Source organism: Mustela putorius, unplaced genomic scaffold (assembly GCF_011764305.1).
Source record: "Mustela putorius furo isolate JIRA1106 unplaced genomic scaffold, ASM1176430v1.1 tig00003845_pilon_pilon_pilon, whole genome shotgun sequence".
NCBI lineage: Eukaryota > Metazoa > Chordata > Mammalia > Carnivora > Mustelidae > Mustela > Mustela putorius.
Genome location: NW_025421998.1, coordinates 45,102,690 through 45,124,583, shown reverse-complemented (window position 1 = coordinate 45,124,583; position 21,894 = coordinate 45,102,690). Strand labels below are relative to the sequence as shown.

At 39.0% G+C, this 21,894-nt stretch overlaps 1 protein-coding gene across 1 annotated transcript in view; it reads right to left on the bottom strand.

Annotated features, from left to right (window-relative positions):
• SCIN (scinderin) overlaps positions 1 to 19,911 on the bottom strand; it is a 76,044-nt gene extending 56,133 nt beyond the window's left edge. The window contains exons 1-3 of the mRNA XM_004743424.3: positions 19,616 to 19,911; positions 12,856 to 13,010; positions 7,480 to 7,641 (exon numbers count right to left, since the gene is read on the bottom strand). Of these exons, the coding sequence (XP_004743481.1) occupies positions 7,480 to 7,641; positions 12,856 to 13,010; positions 19,616 to 19,814 (516 nt within the window). The 5' untranslated portion in view covers positions 19,815 to 19,911. The remainder of the gene's footprint in view (positions 1 to 7,479; positions 7,642 to 12,855; positions 13,011 to 19,615) is intronic.
• Positions 19,912 to 21,894: the final 1,983 nt, after the last annotated feature.

The window sequence follows — 21,894 nt, the reverse complement described above, 5'->3', positions numbered from 1 at the left end:
ATAAGCTTTAAACCATGACTTTTTTGGGGTGTTTTTAGATGAACAAGTGTTTATTTACATCCTATCTTGTTGTTCAAAGCCAAGGCAACTCAACATCATTCCATGATGCATATATGTATTTTTAAAACACCTCTGACTGAAGAATGGGAGATGAATGGAGTGGTTGTGCATGGCCACTAAGGGCTTGGTGAACGGAAAGGAAGAGATTGCCTGTGAACTAGGGCAGAGCAGTGGCTATGGAAAAAAGAAGAACCAAGGGATAGCTAGAAGGTTAAAGCCTACAGGATTGGTCAACAACGCCCTTTGAGTGTAAACTGGAGGACAAGGAGAGAGCGCCATGACTTGGACCCCTCTAGCTTGGCTGCTGATAGTGGTGTCACTTTCTGAGACCAGATGACAGCTTCTGGAGCATTGTTTTTGTAGTGATAAGGAGAGTTGGTGAAATTATGTTCTCCATACTCTTCCGAGTATTTGGCGAAACAAAGAAGTTTTACAGTCACACTTCATCAAAAATAACTTCTGGCAGCCACACAAATTGGTGACTTAACTATTTTTAACTGATCTGGTTTTTTCAGACACGTAATTAACCCTGAATTTTCCAGCACCTTTAGACTTTTCCCATATTGAAATGGTTCTTAATTTTAACTGAAAAAGGACTTACACAAAGTCCCATCCCAAAACTTTAAAATCAGAATCTTTAGGGGTCACATTACACAGTATTTTAAAAACCTCTCCCTAAGGATTCTAATGTGAGCTTGTAAGAATGAAAACATAAATCCTAATACCTTGAGAGCAGTCTTTCCTAGTATCCTCATCCATTCTCTAATTGTAATGTGTGCGTCTCCGTTCCAGTCCCTCCTTCTACCTCATCATACTCCAAGCTGTGTATGTGTCTGTGCCTCTCACCATTTGACAGCACCTGCCAGTCAATGACTATCTGGTTTCCATCTTTATACTGTAGCATCCAGCACACACCAACTGCACAGTAAATACCATTCATCCCTACTTCTGTTGAAGGGTAAATTTTAGAGATTTAACACTAGATTTATTTTTCCCATTATCTTTTCTTATTGCCTCAAGGCTTTCTCCTTATAAAACTAGTAAAATGGATTACTTTCAGATAATGACAAATTTACCCAGAACAAAGAAGACTTTGCTCATTTTGTTGTTGTTGTTGTTGTTGTTTTTAAATGAACATTTTTAAGTCTGTAAATTTTTAAGTCTGTACATTTTTAAGTTTGTAAACAATTTACAGAAAATTGGTTTTGCATATCAGGAACCAGAGTCTTGGCCTTAGGGGTTAACACCGTGAAATAGTATGAGACTGGTTGGTCAGGTCCAAGAAGAGAAGAGTATGGGGATTACAAGAGAACTAGGAAACTTGATCAGATGCAGTGAATCTCTGACAAGAGCTCAGTGCATTCCCCTCCAACCCATTTGTGATATATTCATCCATGACCTTGAACATTAGAGTAGAAACAACTGCAGACAGTGTCCACGCAGTCAGACCAATGAACACGGGTACAATGTGGGTACAGTATCCCCACAAAAGCATGTGGTATGGGAAAAATAAGGCAGACTTCCAGAGGGGCTACTATAATGGCTGACGGAACCAGAAAGGGTAAGATAACAAAAGACCAAAGTAAGGCCATAGATATTTTCCAGGAACCATCTTGGGACAGAGGCCAAAGTTCAAAGCCCAGAGCTCAAGAACGAATGAAATGGCAAAGTCTCAATGAATGTTAGAGAGGAATGAGGGCTAAACACTGCAAACCAGACTCACTTCCAGTCTCAACCCGGTCCCCCATCCCCAGGCCATAATATCACACATACACACCCTCTATACCTGGGGGATAGGAAAGGGGGTGGGTAGATAGGTCTGATTTGCTTTCATGAGAAACAAGGTTCACCTTATAGGACAAGACTATTTTATTTTTAATGCTTCTGTGGAAATAGAAGCTTGACACTGAAAAAATAAAATAAAATAAAAATAAAAAAGAAACAGAAGCTTAACTATGAACTCAGGTTGAGGTAAAGGTGAAAAAAAAGAAAATTATATCTCTATCCACATGACTGCATGAGACTGTACATTTGTTGAGTGACTCTAAGTTCTGGGCTTTCTAATAAGGACAAAGTGAGTGAGTGAGGTTGATAAATGAAGGGACAGGAAATGTGGAAAATGGCAAGACAAGTCTGCAAGCTGATAAGAAATAGGAGATAGAGGCTTGTTTAATTTTCCAGGGGTGTGAGGTGGGACAGGGGAAAGAGGGAGGAAGAGGCCAAGAAATACATCATAAACGGAGCAATATCAGAGTTGAATATTTAAGGATGAGATGATATCAGACACCAGAAAAGTGATGCAGAGCAAGAGTGGATCTTGGGCAAAGGAAACAATGTGTGCAAAGCAAAAGCATGGTGACTTGAGGGAAAGTGTCATGTGCAAGGACAATGAGATAGTATCACAGTGATAAAGAGTATGGGAAGGATTCAGGAGACACTCAAGAGGTAGAAGAGAGTAGGTCCAGTGAGCAATTGAATGTAAAGCCCCTGAGAGAAGTCATCTCAATGACTTTAAGATTTGAAGTTTGAGGTCTGAAAGATGGGTAGCTCCATTCAACAAGGTAAGAACAGTAAGAGGAGAAACCATTTTGGAATGAGATGGTGAAGTTAATGAGTTCCATTTTTAGACTTGTTGAGTTTGAGGTTCTTGTGATACACACGAGAAATATCTGGGAGATAGTCTGAAATGCTGACATAGATCTCAGGTAAGAGTTTGAGTGAGACTATAAAATTGAGATTTACCAGTGGATGAATAGTTGAAGCTTTGGGTGAGGGCAAGTTTGCTCAGGAAGAATGTATAAAGAGACAATGATCAAAAGTGAAATCCTTAAAAACAAACAAACAAACAAACATGAGGGGGTGGGCAGACCCTGTGAAGAAGAATGAGAAAGAATAGCTTGAAAGGGAGGAAAAGCAGGAAGCCAGGGGTGGGAGGGAGTGAGGCTGAAATAAAAGGGAGTAATCAACAGTGTCAGTTGGAGTAGATAAGGAACAAAGTGTCCCCTGGATTTAGCAGAAGCCATTGCTCCAATAGGATGAACATTTCAAAGAAATGGTGGGAGTGAAAGTCAGAAAAAGAGGGCTGTGGACCCAATGGTAAATGCGGAAGTGCAGACTGCTGTTTCAGAGCAGCAGGAGGGAACAGTGAAAGAGGGGGCAATAGGTTATAAAGAACAAGGCGAGGGGGCGCCTGGGTGGCTCAGTGGGTTGGGCTGCTGCCTTCGGCTCAGGTCATGATCTCAGAGTCCTGGGATCGAGTCCCGCATCGGGCTCTCTGCTCAGCAGGGAGCCTGCCTCCCTCTCTCTCTGCCTGCCTCTCTGCCTACTTGTGATCTCTGTCTGTCAAATAAATAAATGAAATCTTAAAAAAAAAAAAAAAAAAAAAAAAAAAAAGAACAAGGCGAGTGGGGCAAGGCTGCATAACTGACGAAACAAGTTAACAAGGAAATGGAACATGCCCTGTAACAGCACAATTAGTAACTCAACCGCAGAAATTCCTCCTCCTGTGAAATCCAACTCTCCCCTAGTGGTTGGCTCTGACACATACTTCTAAAAGAGTTAGTTCCAGATCCCAACTTTGAAATTATGGATTCTTTCCATTATCATCCACATTCTGTAGTTACTGATGGTTTTGTTGTAATATATTTAGATATGATTGTGTTAGCCATTTCTACAACTACTTCAACCACCTCAAAGCCTTAAAAATAGTGGGAAAATGATGATTGATAAATTCACCAACATTAAAATTCACAGTTCAAAGATTCAGTAAATTCCAAATTGCTAAGATCTAGCCATGTCCCATATTATTTTCTGTGAATATACTAAATATAAGATAGCTCATCCAAATCATCCTTTACAATGTTGATAATTTCTTAACATTCAAAGTGATTAAATAGGGAATTTTATAATCTTGTGCTTTTGATGGAGGTGGTTACATGGTCATATCATGAAATACTTACAGTAGTCTCAAATCCTCTAATAGCATATGTTTCAAAGGTATATGGCATATCATATTAACAATAGTGATTGCTGATCAAAAAACTTGACTTCCTAAAATCAAATCAAAATATAGGATTTGGTTATGTCTATAACCTTAGTTTTGGCCAGCTGGCTCTAGATGGATGAGAACTTTAGAGGTCCAACCTACTTTTTTCATACCTGGATAATGCAACAAACTTGAAGAAATTACACTGGCTTCTTTTTGTACTGTCTAATGAAGAAGGTAATTTTGAAATCATGAAACCGTTAAGATTTTATTGGTAGAGAAAATTTTGGTCCCATGTCCTTCTTTGTTTACTGTGACATATCCCAAAAATACAGTCTCCGAGGTAATTGCAAGATCTTATCGCCATTCAGAAATCATTAACAACATACCAACTGGTTAAAGATTAGTAACATAAAAAGAGATCATGCAAATAAATGAGAGTATATGTAGTACTGCTTGATTCCTACCAGGGTATCTCTCTGGGGTATGGTGTACTTCTACAACATAAGAGACAATCAACTATCTCTGAAACAAAATCATTCAAAATGTCTCTAATCAGGCATGAGAGCAGGAGACAACCTGAAAGTCATTAAAGGTAATTAACTCTATAAAATAAAGATAATTTACTATTAAACAGATAATTTCCTTGAATCTCATAATAGAGGCTCTGTCCTCATAATAGAGGCTCTGTCTGAGCCTGTACTTATGGGCCATACTCCCATAGCAGACATTACCCATGGGAAGACAGAATATGTCACTGGAACTACCATTCGCCTGCCACAGCACCCAACTATCTAACCCATGTAGAAGCTCCATACTTGCTCAACAAAATAATTTCATTAACAATACAACTTTGAGAAGATTCTAAACTAGATTAGACATAATTCTGAATTGAGCAGATTCGGAAACTGTTGCAAGATACTCTGCTGTAGAACCATACCATCGGATATCCCACCAAGTTAGCTTAGAGTAGTGAAAAGAATGTAAATTAAGAACAGAAAACCTGGGCACCTGGGTGGCTCAGTGGTTTAAAGCCTCTGCCTTTGGCTCAGGTCATGATCTCAGGGTCTTGGGATCGAGGCCTGCATCGGGCTCTCTGCTCAGTAGGGAGCCTGCTTCCCCCTCTCTCTCTATCTGCCTCTCTGTCTACTTGTGATCTTTGTCTGTCAAATAAATAAATAAAATCTTTAAAAAAAAAAAAAAAGAACAGAAAACCCCAGGTTACCACTCAGCCTGCATTATTGTAAGTGACTTGCTCCCACCCTCTACGGCTTTTTGTCTCTTGTGGAAACCATGATGACAACTTTCATTTCCAGATGTGACTCTGTGTCAGGGGAGACTGAATCATAGTCAGCCAAGGTTAGAAGTACCATCAGAAATCAGAGTCAAGATGAAAACAATAAATGAGGAAGTTAAGGCTTCAGAGCAGTTAATGACTACTCAAGGTTAAAGATTAGATAGTTAGAAAGATGAACTGGAAGCTATTCATGGTAATTAAAAAGATGATTGCATATGTGAAGCAATTACATTACACATGAAAGTTATTTTAAGAAAGAATTATGTTCACGTAACGGCAGTAGGGAATTACATGACCAATTAGAAGGGTCTCTTCTGTTTAGGGGCCCCAGAGATCATCTAATCAAATATCCAACTTTTATAGGTTGATTAAGCTCAGCTTGGATGAAAACTGAGGTCTCTTTTTAATATGAAAAAAGCTATCTTATATGTCAAAACACTTCCTAAATTATCAAGGGACAAAGAGCTATAAAAATGTTAGGAGAAGCCAGTTAGGAGAATGGATTACCGATTAAAACTGAAAAGGGCTCTTCCAAGAAATTCACAGTGAGGTTCAGGGCAGTGGTACTGCCATCTGGGGTGCAGATGTGTAAGTGTGACACTGAGAAATGTACTTTGGACGTTATTAATAGAATGATGGCGACTGTGCACACAAGCTGGTGTGATCCAAGATAGTCAAATTATACACTAGCAGTAATAAAACTACAGGTATATCCTAACTGAGGGAAACCCATTAAGTTTATAGCTTGGGTCCATTTTCCAAATGATTTATAACCTTGCACACTTAATCTCTGTGTTATCTCTAAGTTAATCTCTAAATTAATATTGCCTTTACAGAACCTTGACTGTGTGGCTTCATTTTCAAAATCCTTAGTGTTCCTTCTCCATGCAGGTGGTATAAACTCTTTTGGCTTCCCCCCAAATATTGTCCATGAAGAGGCAGTAAAATAAAATGCTCAGGTAGGAATCAGATATCCTCAGGGCTGAATCCTGGCTTCACCGTTCACTGGCTCTGCACTGGGAGGAAATTCCACAGACTGTGCAAGCCTCAGGCTAACTGAAGCATCACAGGTCAGAGCAGGTCTCTGTACAATGCTGAGTGCAGAAAGGTTTGTGATGATGAGGAGGATGCTGATGTATACGGCTTAATAAGAAGGGGATCATAAATGCTCAGGGCTCTCCTGCCTTCTCTGCTTTGCCCATGGGTTTGCAATGGTAGAAAATGCCTTTTATTCTTTATACAAAGTTTAAAAGACCCAACTTAATCCCACCTTCTAAAGTCTAGCACAAGACCTTGCAATACTTCTTTTCAAGATAATAATGATTCGGGGTGCCTGGGTGGCTCAGTTGGTTAAGCGTCTGCCTTCAGCTCACATTATGATCTCAGGGTCCTGGGATGGAGCCCTGTATCCAGCTCCCTGCTCAGCAGGGAGTCTGCTTCTTTGTCTGCCCCTCCCCCTTGTACTCTCTCCCTCTCTCTCTCAAAATAAATAAATAAAATCTTTAAAAAATAATTATTAATAAGTATACCTGAACTTAGAGGGGCCTCTTATCCTGAAAAAATAAAAACCTAAGTCAGATAATGCCCATCCCTTTAAGATGATACTTGATATTCATACTTGTCTTTTAATATTCTAAAATAGTTAAAAACTATGAAATAGTATGGTGTAGTATATGTGTGATATGTGTCCCAAAATATCCCCTAAAATCTCCTCAGGGAGGCTGTTTAGACTCATCCTATCGCCATCTGAAATCCTAGAAACTTTGCTTTCTGGGGGAATTAATTTGTCCCTGAAAAAATGTTTTCCCATACCCAATTAAGGACAAAAATAATTAGTGGAAGCTCTGTTCAGACAGAAGGGTAGATATATTAAAAATGATTCAATGTGTGTTCTATGGTAGGAAGAACTAAATCACTACTCCATTCTAAACCTATCAAAGAGAATAAAAACTTTGAAGTCTCACTTTGTATGATTTCAGTACTTGCCAGTTCGTCATATGATATGATTGCCTCTCACATAAACATGACCTCCTCCCCATGTGCAGAAAACGGGATTATCTTCCCCAGCACATACGTCTGATTTTATCTGAAGACAAATCGCTCTCCTTTAGACGTCTGCCGTGTGTGTAACACTTACTGTGCCAAGGTCAATGATGAAGCAGTCGCCCTTGTTGAAACTGTCCCAGCTAAGGGGAACTTCCGTAGCCCTGACCACTCTCCGACCCTTCACATGCAGGAGCCTCTTAGCGGTCAAGTCATTTGTGAGAACATGATTCAGTCCAGATGCCACGCCTCCAGCCTGGTCAGTGGGGGGGTTAGACAGAAAACAAAGCAAAAACAGATGAGGTTTCTAACGAGATACGAAAACATATAAAACCACAGGTGTACATGCCTACACTGCGTGTCAGGCCAAGACAAAATAACCACCTAATGGCATGTGAAACATTAAGTATGCAGAAGAGAAGACCTTGGAAAATCAACACTTTTTTTTTTTTTCTTTTAAGGCCTTTTGCTCTTCCTGTTTTAGTCATTCAATTTAACATCGGAAGTATTTACTAAGAACCTTCAGTGGACAAAACCTGGGACATAACTGAAAAGAAGCAGTAGCTCGTGTTCTTGGGGAATGAATGATTCTAAAACCAGTTAAGTGAGAGGCGGACAAGATTTCTAGGAAGAAAAAGACAGGAGAGTAGAGGAGAGTCAGAGGTAACAAGAGCAAGTGAGGAGAGAACTAGCCACCCCCAAACCCCCATGGCCCACACAGGGTTAGGACACAGAAGTGGAGTTGAGTCCTGGCCAGGGATGGGTGGATCCCATTGATGATCTTTGTTTTAACATTATAAAAATTGTTTTTCCTTATTTCTGTCCCTTCTTTCTTTCTCTCCCTCTCTCTTTTTTCTTTCTATGCCAGGCCCGAGTATTTATACCCTAAATTTGGTTGCATATCTGAAAACAAAACAAAACTATATGCAATTTAAAAATACTAAGGAAAATAATGAACCATATCAAGTACATCTTCCTGTCTTCTTTGAAACCAGCTTTTACCTTTTCACTTTTTCCTTTAATTAAATGCTAGAAATTATAAACTTTATTTATTTCCACAATTAATTATGAGGTAACGTGCATAATAAAGATGCAGTGTTAGCAAATCACTTTTATTGCTCAAAGGCCTCCTATATTAATATGATAAGAAAATTAGCAGTATAAGAAACCTATAAAATGATTAAGCATATGACTCTTCCTTTTAGCCCAGGTCATGGTCTTAGGGTCATGAAACTGAGCCCCAAATCGGGCTCCATGCTCAGCGCGGGGGTCTGCTTGTCCCTCTCCCTCTGCTCCTCTCCCTGTGCATGCTCTCTCTCTCAAACAAGTAAAATATTCTTAAAAAGTTTATTCATAAACGTACATAATAAATCCAAAGAAAGACATTAAGCTGCCTATGTAATCATTAGGACATGTTTGAAATTTCCACTGACTTTTTTTTTTTAAGTTATTTACTTATTTGTCAGAGAGAGCACACAAGCAATGGCAGGCAGAGGGAGAAGCTGGCTCCCCACTGAGCAAGAAGCCCAATGCAGAAATCGATCCCAGGACCCTGGCATCACCACCGAAGTTGAAGGCAGACACAATCAGCTCAGCCACTCAGATGTCCTGAAATTTCCACTGACTTTAAATTACCACCATTCTCCAGAAAAAAGACCTTCATGAATAGAAAGGCTTTATTACTATAAGCTAAAAGCTGACTTCAGGACAATTGTAACCACAAATTTTATGTAATATATAATAATTTCTCAGTCCATAATTTTATCAAGGTTGCCATAAATAAACAAAATATTATACAATAAAAATAAATACAAGTTTTCATCCACATATTACTGGTTTTGGCCATTTCACTTTTTAAAAAAATAAGTACCTTGTGATCTGATAAACAGTGTAAGAACATTGTGATCTGAAAAATGTTACAAAATATAAAACAGACTGAGGATACTTATATAACATTTAAGCTACTGCCATATAGTGATATACATATCACAGAGTGATATATTTAACATTTAACACTATTTTTTAAAAATTTTATTTATTTGACAGACAGAGATCACAATTAGGCAGAGAAGCAGGCAGAGAGAGAGGGGGACTGATCCCCACTGATTCCTACTGAGCAGAGAGCTCGATGCGGACTCGATCCCAGGACCCTGGGATCATGACCTGAGCCAAAGGCAGAAGCTTTAACCCACTGAGGCACCCAGGTGCCTCTTTAACAGTATTTTAAAAATTAATTTTGTCTTAATAAAATTTGATGTAAAAAGGCAAAAAGAAAAACTGTAAGCTTCATATATGTTGGTATTTCATAGTAAGTATTTCTGGAATAGTGTTTGAATTAACCCTAGAAACTCCCAGTCTCTTTCTACCTTCGCACAGCAGAATGAAAGCAAAGTGGATGATCCTTTAAATCATTGACACTATTAACACAGTTTTGCTGGCTGATGGATGTTTGACAGTTGCTATTTACAATCATGGCTGAGAGCCAGGTCTTACTGAGCTTGGGAAAGAGATTTAATATAAGGAAGTAGTGGTAAGCGACACCTGGGTGGCTCAGTTGGTTAAGTGTCTGCCTTTGGCTCAGGTCATTACCTCAGGGTCCTGGAATAGAACCCCAAGTCGGACTCCCTGCTCAGTGGGAAGCCTGCTTCTTCCTCTCCCTCTGCCTGCCACTCTCTCTTTCTCTGAGAAGTAAATAAATAAGATCTTTAAAAAGAAAAAGAAAAAAAAAAGGAAGTAGTGGTAAATATTACTCCTTTAGAACTCCCCCAGCCTAAAAAGCCTCATAAAAAGAAACCTCGGGGGTGCCTGGGTGGCTCAGTGGGTTAAGCCGCTGCCTTCGGCTCAGGTCATGATCTCAGCGTCCTGGGATCGAGTCCCGAATCGGGCTCTCTGCTCGGCAGGGAGCCTGCTTCCTCCTCTCTCTCTCTGCCTGCCTCTCTGCCTACTTGTGATCTCTCTCTGTCAAGTAAATAAATAAAATCTTTTTAAAAAAAAGAAAAGAAACCTCGGGTCAATTAAATGACATGAGAAGATGGTCTTAATGTTGCCTCGCTGAATCTTTACCTTAAACACAGCAACCTAATATGGCTGTTGCTGTCTTGGTAATGGTAGGCTTTGTCAAATTGTGTCCATCCCAAACAGACACGATACCCTGTTTCATAGAGTAATCTTAAATAAAACAATTCACCTTGATATTTGAGCCATTTATTTAGACTGAGAGCATCATAGTATAGTGATTACCAGTTTAGGCACTGAAGTTAGATGGTCATCCAGTCACATATCCACTATTAGACCTTGTTAAGTTACATAATTTCTCAAAGCTTTTGTTCACTTATCTTAATAGGGTGACAATGATAGAAACTGCACCACCAGTGTTATTTAGATGAAATGAGATAATACACATGAAGTGCTTAGCACATTCTTGTAAGTATGAAATTAAGTACAACATAATAGTCTTTGCCATTCTGGGGTACCTGGGAAGATAAGTTGGTTAAGCATGTGACTCTTGATTTCAGCTCAGGTCATGATCTCAGGGTCGTGAGATTGAGCCTGGTGTCAGGCTCTGAGCTCAACATGGAGTTTGGTTGAGATTCTCTCTCTCCCTCTGTCTCTGCCCCTCCCCCCAGTTGTATTCTCTCTCTCTCTCTACTTCTCTCTCAAAATTAATAAATAATATCTTTAAATAAATAGTCTTTGCTATTCTGGGTGGAAAATTATCTTTGCTTCCACATTTCTTATCAAGTATTTTGCAACTGCACACATTGTCATCTGCTCAACGTCACTAATGATAAGACAGTGAGCAGATTTTTTTGCTGATAAATTTGACCTTCATTTGCACATATCCTCTTACCAAAAAATGCTGATTTTTAAATAATTTTGATCTTGATAATTAGAAGATACTTACTTTATAACTGTAAAATTTCTTGTTCATGTTCACTTTTAAATATATATCTGGAAGTTTGATTTCAGAGGTCCTGCTGATAGCCAGAAGGATTAATAATATCACAAGTTCCTACTGACTGTATATGCACTATATACGTATTTTATTATTTACTTTGATCCTAATCCTTATAAAACCTATATGAGGAAGCTGTTGTTATATCCACTATATATTTGAGGAAACTAAGCACAGAAAGCTTACATACTTGCCTGAGGTAAACAAGTCATATGGAACAGAAATGGGTTCATAACCGAGATGACGTCCTATTACATGCTTTCAGTAACTGTAAGACCCAGCTTATTCAAAATGTTGTTTCATTGGCATAAAGGAAGTTTGAGAATCATTTGACATAAACTGTAGGAACTCACATGCATTAAATAAAATGAGAAGTCACACATTATTTCCTATTTAGGGTTGTTTATAACCTAGAGTGAAAAAAATCACTTCAAGAGAGAAGGGGACTTATGAGTGTTTATCCTCATCTCAACAGACATCACAAAATATTCACTAAGGCTCTGATTAGGCAAAAGTATAAATAAACCCTACTATTGTAGTAGATAAATTTAATATATATTCAGAATTCTAGTTTAGCTCTGAGGTCTTAGGTCTTCAGTAAGCTAACAGGCTCAAAGGTTAAGGTGGTGGAGTCTGCAGAAGACCCACTGGAGTGTGTCTGGTTTTGAAAAGGATTGCTACCAAAAAGTTTGTCAAGGGAGGTATTTCTCACATGGTAACTGAACATTCTTGGAGGCAGGGGAGATCATGAAGGGTGGCCAGTTCCATAAAGGGTCTATTACCATAGAAGGTAATATATTTCGTTGAAGGTTGCCTTAAAAGAAGGGAGCTACTTACTTTGTTTTCACTTCTTTTTCTCCCAGAAGGAAAGCCAGTTAATGATTAGTGTTTCAGGCCAAAACACATAAATTGTGTGCACGTGTGTATAGCAGTGTAGGTATACTTGACTTGGTGAGGCTGAACCACACATATATTTAACTCAATGGTTCGCTTCATTTGCATCATTTCCAAGACCAAACCACATGATTTGGAAGATGTGTATATAGTCTTTTCTAGTAACTGGAATTATAAATGTTACAAATATTGCATCATGATATTCTAGAACAATTGAGATTCCCAAGTCTTGGGTCAAATGCAGCAACTTCAGAGGTTCTCTAGAATGGCATTAACAAAAATTGCAAATACCCAAGTTCCCAATATTTAATTATTGAAAGAATTCCACAAAATTTTAAAGGGCTTTCTTGTGACAACATTACTGAAAGTTCTTAACTTTATTAAAAATTAACATATTAAATGAAATCAACCCAGAACGTTTCACATATTACATCCATGTTCCATAAACACATATTGAGCACCTACTATGTATCCAGCAGGTTCTGAAATATATCATCAGTAAACAAAACAGATTGATACAAAAATAAAACAAAAAACCCTGTCCTTAATGAACTTTCCTTCTCTGAAGACATGGATAGGAAGAGAAAGGGCGTCATAATGGAAATAGTTCAAATGTAATACCTTGTATTTCAGACCTCCTTTGAAATAGCCAACAAAGTCAGTAGATTCATAGCCTTGAAGTTCTCTACTCTGCACTGGCTTGCCACTCAAATAGTCATCCATCTGAACAGTAAAGATGGCAGCTGCTGTGCTTTCATCCTGAGTACACTCCTTTCCTGAAACAGCAAAAGACAGCAATTCATTATCAAGCAAGGAAAATGACTAAGACAGAATTTTTTATATGAAAAGCTCTGAAATTTTCCTTGAATTTCTTGAATTATATCTACATCAACACAATAAATCATTTTCAGCAGAACAATCTTTTGACAGAAATGTTGTAATATAAAATATTATTGTGTTAATAGCTACAAGAATTGCTTTGTTCTTATTTTTCAATTCTTTTTTTAAAGATTATTTATTTATTTATTTATTTGACAGACAGAGATCACAAGTAGGCAGAGAGGCAGGCAGAGAGAGAGAGAAGAGGAAGCAGGCTCCCCGATAAGCAGAGAGCCTGATGTGGGGCTCGATCCCAGGACCCTGGGATCATGACCTGAGCCAAAGGCAGAGCCACCCAGGTGCCCCTTGCTTTTCAATTCTTTTAAAAAAACTGTTTAAAAGAAGCACCTCCGGGGGCGCCTGGGTGCGCAGTCGGTTAAGCGTATGACTTGGTTTCCCTCAGGTCATGATTTCAGGGTCATGGGATGGAACCCCATGTTGGGCTCCATGTTCCATGCAGAGTCTGCTTGGGCCCATCTCTCTCCCTCCTTCTATCTCTCTCTAAAATAAATAAATAAATAAATAAATCTTTTAAAAAAATCCACACACACACAACACTGATGTCTGTATATGTTCGAGAAGATATAGCACTATATTCTAGTAGGATGCAGATTCATTTGTTAATCAGAGCAGACTATGAGAATGTTTTCCAATTGTTTTAGCCTTTATTAGCATCAGTCTGCTAATATGTTAATATCTGTAAGGAATATGAACATCATAGGCCACAGATAAATAGCTTTAGAAAAGCAAGTGGTTTTTAGAATGGGAAAATGAACATCACTTGACCTTATCCCTATTTTTAAGTCTTAGGGCCCTCACTTCATTAGCTTATTGGTTGTAAGATTATATTCTCTAAGTGGAAAAGGCAGGGTAAGAGAAAGATCCTAACATCCGTTGAATGTGAATGTAGGTATTATTAACCCAAGAATTTAACACACAACACACATTTAATTTTCACAATTCTAGAATAAATCCCATTCGGGCAACCTCACTCAGGTAAAAAAAGCAATCCTCCAGAACTGGCATCTTCTGCATACACAGGGACCTGAGCCAGCCCTGACAAAACTCAAATTTTAGAAAGCACACTTCAAAACCCTTACTGCGTCTGAGCTGTGTAAAAATCATAAATTATTCTAGAAATAATAACAGCCTACATTTATAATATCCTTGATATGGGCCACATACTGTGCTAGTGGTTTACATGGATGATCTCATTTAATCTTTGCAAACGCATGCAGCAAAAATATTTTCTACCATCTACAATAGAAGCAGTAAAGGCTTCGACAGGCCAAGTAACTTCATAAAGTTGACCTTTGGTAGAACATGACACAGAGGCAGGTTTCTGTGATTCTGGAGCATAGGTTCTTAGAAACTACAACACGAATCAATAGTTTTTTAATACTCAGACTCTAATCAGCAGTAACATGTTGTGGTGATTAGGTTATGCTATTTTCTTCCACGAGTAACTGATGTAGAAAATTTAGAAGTCGTAATAAAACTACAGTTCACAGGAAACTCCAACTGAGAGCACTAACCAAAGCTGAAGAAAGGGAAATAGCTATATTAATGAAAGAATTGGATTTCTTTACATTCCTCTCTTACTCTCAAAGAGAACCTGTGTAGCAATTTATTGTCTCAGCAAAAAAAAGTCCACTAGCTGTAGGAGTATTTGACATAGTATCAATTTTTCAAACTTGTTGTGGTCAAAGGAAAAAAAAACACAACACCTATACAACTTTGCAGTCGGAAAGAACATTCTGCCCACTTTCCCATCTATAAATGAAAATACAAATAAGGATACAGATGTAGATTTGCACAGAGATGTTTTAAGAGGGAACTTTAAATCAAGGTTAATATCAAAAGCATTAAGCATAATGTGTTTGACATAAACATTCTTACTTGAGCACAAGTTGAAAGACAGATTTCTTTAGATGGATGTAAATGGACAGGCATGCAATTAATGAGCGAACTGGAATTAAGTTAATTAAATTATGCTATCATCTTTTGATGCTTGTGTACTGAGCTGGACTAAGGAATATCAGCTTGAATAAGCCAGAATCCTTGTTCTAAAGAAGTTGAAAGATCCTAAAGAAGTCAATACCAGCTTTTGAATGTGAAAACTAGAATGCAATTCAGTATCATGATGCAATTTAGCAATGTTCAGACTCATATGCATTTGCTCTATGAATTCTGCTTATGACTTCATTTATTTTCCCTTTTCTGATATCTTGTACTAATGTCTTTCAAGTTATGATATGTTCTTTTGTGTTATGTTATTTTATATTTTGTTGCTTTACATTTTATTTGTACATATGTGGAAAATTTTCCAAAGTTGTTTTACAGATGTGATGACAGGTACATGATCTACATGCTAAAAGTTATAGAATGTTAATTTAAAAAAAAAGCAAAGACCTTAATAAATATAAAGACACAGTGTTCAAAAAAAATAAAAGGTATAATGTTCATGGACTGTAAGAAACAATATAATAAAGATGTCAATTTTCCCCGAGTTGATCCACAAGTTTAACACTATTCCTATAAAAATCATAAGAAGGTTTATTATGGGTTATTTGTTTATTGTAAAATTTATATGAAAAGGCACAGTCCCCGAAAAAGTCAAAACATCTTGATAAAGAAAAATAAGATCACAGGAATAACTCTATCTGATATTAAGGTTTACTATACAGATATAGTAATTACCACAGAGTTGTATTGGTAGAAGGAGAGACATAGATCGATGAACCAAATTTCCTCCAATGATCACATTTTTCAAACTAGAGTATAGTCTGGTATATCACAATATACTAAAGCAAGAGCATGGATGCACAGTGCAGCACAGAATGCAAAAACCAGTATATTGACATTGACACAATCCACTTACATTTCTCATATTCCCCCAATTTTCCTTATATTCATCAATGTGCAGTTAGTTCTCTAAATCACCTGTAAACTCACATATTCATTATCCCAGTCAAGATACTATATAGTTATATCATCAAAAAAATCCCTTATGTTGCTTTTTTATAACTACCCCATCTCCCCCTCCCCACCCCATCCTTAACCTCTGATAACAACAAGTTTAAACTTGTTATTTCAAAAATGTTATATAAATGGGATCATACAGTATGAAACCTTTTGGCATTGGTCTTTTTCACTCAGAATAATTTACTGGGGATTCATCTGAGTTGTATGCATCAATAGTTTGTTCCTTTTTCTTGCTGAGTAATAGTCTCTGTTACAGATATGCCACAACTTGATTAATCAGTCACTTGTGGAAGGAAATCTGGACCAAATCAAGTTTTCACTTATTCAGATAAGGCTTCTATGGACATGTATAAGATTTTACATGAATATAAATTTTCATTTCTCTGGAATAATGCCCATGAATGCGATTGCTGGGTCATATGGTAGTCGCAAGTTTAGTTTTGTAAAAAAACTGTCAAACTCTTCTTCATAATGGTTGTACCACTTTATATTCTCCCCCAAGCAATGTATAAAAATCCAGTTTCTCAGCGTCCTCAGCAGCCCTATTTATATATTATAAGTTCCTTAAATTGTACACTGTATATTGTAACCCAATTCTTTGGATTCTCAGTGTCTTGCATAGAACCTAGCACAGACTAGATATACCACAAATGTTTACTGCTCTCAAATACATTTATGTAAAATTTAAAACTGGAAAAGAGAGATGAGGAGGGAGGGTGTTTGTAGCTTACGTCCAGGATGTGACTGAGTAGCTTTATCATCCATCTGTGCTCAGAGACAGGAGGCTCTAAGTAACGAGAAGCAGAAGTGGGTACATCTAAACTGCTCCGTACAGAACTGAAATGGCTTTTACGGAAGGGCCAGTGCAACACCTTTTAAGTTATATGCAACAAATTCTTACTTTGTAAAATAAATAAAGGAAAAAATAGTAAAAGGAAATCATCTGAGATATGCAAGGGTATCATAGAAAGCCTCTGAGAGAGAGGGCAGGAAAGATGACTCTTCCTCTCTTCTATTTTCTGTCCTGCTGCTTCTTGCTTCCCCTTTCCTCCTCTTACATGGCCTGCTTCTTGATTTTTATCCAGGTACTTCTCCAACCCAGTCTGAGTCTAACGTCATTCCCCTCCATCTTCCTTCCAACTGACTTCCTTTAGTTGACTTCCTTTCCCCTGAACTTTCAGCTCTCCCTCTTGGAACTTTTCCTCAATCTGCCTCTCTGATTAATTCTCATGAACTCATCCAAATATAGGTCTTAGGGTAGAAGATTTTGGATGAAATCCAGCTTGCTTCAGGGAACTAAAGTAGGAAGAGCTGTCGAACAATTCCATCTAAAGGCCGAGTGGACCATTTTACTCTAAACTTTTCCATGCTCCCCATGATTCTCTCTTGGACAAAATCCTTCCAATTACTATCATTTTCCCCTTTTCTGTCAAAGCTTCTCTCCTTCCCTGCTTCCCCATAAATACAGACACTGTGTCTTTCACAGCGTTTAGCTGTTCTGTGTTATATCGCTTGTCTTATCGTATCTTTGAGATTATAAACTTTCAGAGAAAGTCCATAAATTATTCACATGCAAAAATGCCTTATACAATGATAGGCACATTGAATAACTACTGAATGAATTAACTTATTAATTAACACACTATTAAGTTCAGTTTTAGGAGACCTTTAAAAGCCTGAAGTGTTTCTGCCCAAAGCATTTCCTATTATAGTTTTCGAAACTGGTGAGCACTAAATGAATAATGGAGTTAATGTGCATCTGTAAACCATAAAAAAAAATTTAAAGAGTGAGTTTCTTTGAGTAAGAAAGAACCTACAGAATAACCACCCCCCAAAAACAAACAAACAAAACCCCACAAACTGTGTCCAAAGCCTCTTGCAGTCCTCTGACAAACTTAACTGCTGTCTACAACAAGATACGCAGTGCCTCCGCTTCTTAATTCACCAAAATTACAAATGTGGCATTTGAGAGATACTTTTATTCATTCTAGATCCAAGTTCCAAATAGAGAGACCAAGATGAGGACACTACTATTCTATCTGGCATCATTCATTCATGAACATGGTTTTACATTAAGCTTTCAGTGATTTCTGGTATAAAATGTAAATAGATCACTATTTATCATAAGAATAGTGACACTACACTGGGAAACCAAAATGTGTTTGGAACTCTGCTTGACTTTGGTCAAGCAAGCACAAAATTTTAACTTCAAATGCTATAATAAAAACAATCCATCTCCCTCTTTGTATTTCTCACTGGGAGTGTCTCTTTCAGGTATTCACCACCATTGAGAACAACCCTTCTTAATGGTTTCTGCCATTTCATTTCTTAAAATCTTCAAAAGTTAGAAATAAAAATGATGGCTTTTCAATGACTTCCAAATGCATATATATGTGTGTGGTTTTGTGTGGTCTCCCGCCAGGCTCAGGAATAAAGCTAAAAATAACAAACTCAAAGTCCAGGAGAGGCAAACAGTTTGAAAAGAAGGCCGTAGGTCTCGGATAATCGGAGTGTTGTTAGACCGGGTGTGCCCACTGGCACAGGATCTTACAGGGAGAGGCTGGACATTCAGGATGTTGACGAGTAAAAGTAGAAGGTGGAAAAGTAGAACACACAAGGCCCAGTATTCTGACAACCTGGCACAAGTGCTGCCCAAAATAATTACTACTGCTGGAGAAGCTGTTTAGTTTTACACTGTGTCCTTGTTCAAATAGATAAGTAGTAATAATAAAAATAACTACTAGAATAAAGCAACTCATTTAATTAATACATAAACCATATAAAGCTATTTATTTATATTAACAAGATCTGCATTTTTTTTTTCTCTTTTCTATCCAGGGTCGCCAACATCCTGACCAGCAGGAATTTCTTTTAGCCAGCTGTGTGAGCAGTGTGGAGCAAGTGGATTCTGATTCAAAGTCGCACAGAGCATTAACTGCCTCAATGTGGGGAGAAATATAAACTGGAGCCCAAGGGCAAAAAATAAAAACAAATTAACCAGAGAAAAGGGCGGCGGGGGTGTGTATGGGGTGGAGGAGTACTTCTCGCCAGCTGCGGAGGATGCCTACAAACTTGTTTGACTTCATCTCCTCCCTGACAGGGAGATCAGGACTGAACTTGTCGAAGGTGAGCGGGACTTGGCCAGAGCCAGGGTGCGCTAAGCAGCGACCCTGGGCAGGAGCGGGGTTTCCAACTGGAAGGTGCAACGGACAGAAGCTGAAGAAACCAGCCTCCAAGGCCGTGAGACCGCCCTAACAGAGGTCTAAGCCCGTGGGGTAAGATTGCTCCAGACAGCTCTGCGCCCCGCGTTTGCAGCGGTGTTTGCAACAGTGGACTCTGGCGTGGGGAAGGTGGCCTTCCCAAAGACGGCCGCCCGGAGGGGACACGACAGACTCGACGGGTCCCCAGGCCCTTCCCGTTTGCGGTTCCCCTCTCCCCCGACCCCACCCGCCCTCCAGCCTGCCAGTCTCAGCCTCCTGCGGCCTCGCCCCTCCCCGCCCTGCCTGCGCTCCCTTACCCAGCCAGAAGTGCAGGCGATAGGTGAAGCCCTGGCCCGCCTTGACGGTGTGCAGCACCAGGTAGGCATCCCCGACGTAGAAGTCGCCGTAAGCGCTCTGGGGCACCGGCACGAGCTCGAGCTTCTCGACCCGCCAGACCTGCAGCCCCGCCTGCTTGCCAGCTCGGGCGAACTCCTCGTGGTACAGCCCCTGGGACATGGCTCCGACAGGCTCTGCTCCGGCAAAGGGGCGTGCGATCCAGTCGATCTGGAAGTCGGACTAATCCGAGACCTGCAGTAGGGACCCTGTGGACCATGGTTTTATAGGATTCGCCCCGCGGGGAGGCGGGGCTCGGAAGAAGGAGGGGCTAAGTGCCCGAGCCCCAGTCACTCCGGGAGTTGGGGATCCCTTTCCATTTTCATTGCTACGCAGGGTACCGAACTCCTGCGCCCCAATCCGAGTGAGCAGGAGAACCAGAATCTCAGAAATCCAGAGATGCAGAGGGAATTTAAAGAAATTCCTGAAAATGCCTACTGGTTTAAGGAAGGACATTTCTTTCTGGTAACACGTGGAGGAGATCAACAATTTAAATTCCAGGGGGTGCATACTTCTTTAAAAAAACAGAAAAATTAAAGAAAAAGTCTGTCCAGGCAACAGTCATCTTCATCACGAGCTCCTTCATTTCACTACCCAGTCTCTCCATTCCTGATAGCCAAAATTTCTGTCTTGATCATTCTGATTTGAAAATGCTGTGAAAAGTAAAAATGTCAGCTTTCTTGGAAAGGATGAAGAGCTGGAAGGCTGATTGTCCTGTGCAGGGGACACAGCTCTTGTACATCCCCTGGGGTTCAGGAGCTGTGTTAAAGCTCTGCCACCTGCTACCTTTGGCTGTGCGGTATTATGCGCAGTTTGCCTTGTGAGTTACCTGGTACCTGGCTTCAACGGGCCGATTTCTCATCATTTACCTTACAGTTTTTGCTTTTGCAGCACTGTATCATACATGTTGATGTTTACTCCTTATTTTGTATTCTTTTAACCACAGCTGGCATGGCAAAGGATTTTGTTATTGAAAAAGCAAATCGCCCAGAATCTGAAGATTTAAGAAAACTGATTTTTTTTAAAGATTTTATTTATTTATTTGACAGACAGAGATCATAAGCAGGCAGAGAGGCAGGCAGAGAGAGAGGAGGAAGCAGGCTCCCTGCTGAGCAGAGAGCCCAATGCAGGGCTCGATCCCACGACCCTGGGACCATGACCTGAGCGGAAGGCAGAGGCTTTAACCCACTGAGCCACCCAGGCGCCCTAAGAAAACTGATTTTTATGCATTTTCATTTTCTTTCACTATTTTCCAAATTACAAAAGTCCCCAGAAGATCCCTAATCATGTACAATTCAATTTTTCCTTAATTAATTTATGTTTTTATGTAGGTATTACATGACTTCAGGAAAAAAATGTACAAAAGTACAAAGTTGTGAATTAAAAAATTAACTTAATTTCACCCGCTACCCAATTGCTTTCCCCCAGAGGCAGCTAAGTTACCAGTTTCTTATGTATTTTTCCAAAAATACTCTTTAGCTACAAGAATATAAGTAATATTTTTATTTTCTAATATAAATGGCATTATAACACTGTTCTTAAAGAATATATCAACACATATTATTACACAGTGCTCCTAGAGCTGCCTTTTTTGCTACTGTGGTAAACAGAAATATCATCTTATAAATGTACTGTCCACGTTCAGAGACATTTAAATTTTTTCTGTCTTTTGCTAATACAATGTTGTAAACAACATTTTTGAACATACTTTTTTATACACATCCATTATTATAACTGAGTTAAATTCCTAGAAATATAATTGCTGGAGGGGTGGAATAAAATGGATGGTAATGATAATTATGAAACCAGTCACTACAATTTATTGTTCTGCAGTGATGGGCTATGGCACATCAATTCCTGCCTCCATCTCTTGGTTCTGAGGCTTTTGGCAAGTTAGCAAAGCGTAGTAAGTCTCAGGCTCCTCATCTAAAAAATGGGAAAAGTAGTATTTACCATAAAGATTGTTATTTGGATGAAATGAGATGACACAGTAAAGCATGCGTCTGTTACATAGAAAATGCTCAGTCATCAAAAGCTATTATTTTTGTGGCAGTCAGCTTTCTGTTGCTCCTCTAGGTACCTTCACCATTCTGCAGCCTGCAGTCTTCCCTCAGGGCTGACTTGCATGGACCAAAGCAACTAGTCTTTGATAACCTCAAGCTTAGGGTTCGGTTGGAAATCAAAGGGAGAAAGAAGAGTGAGG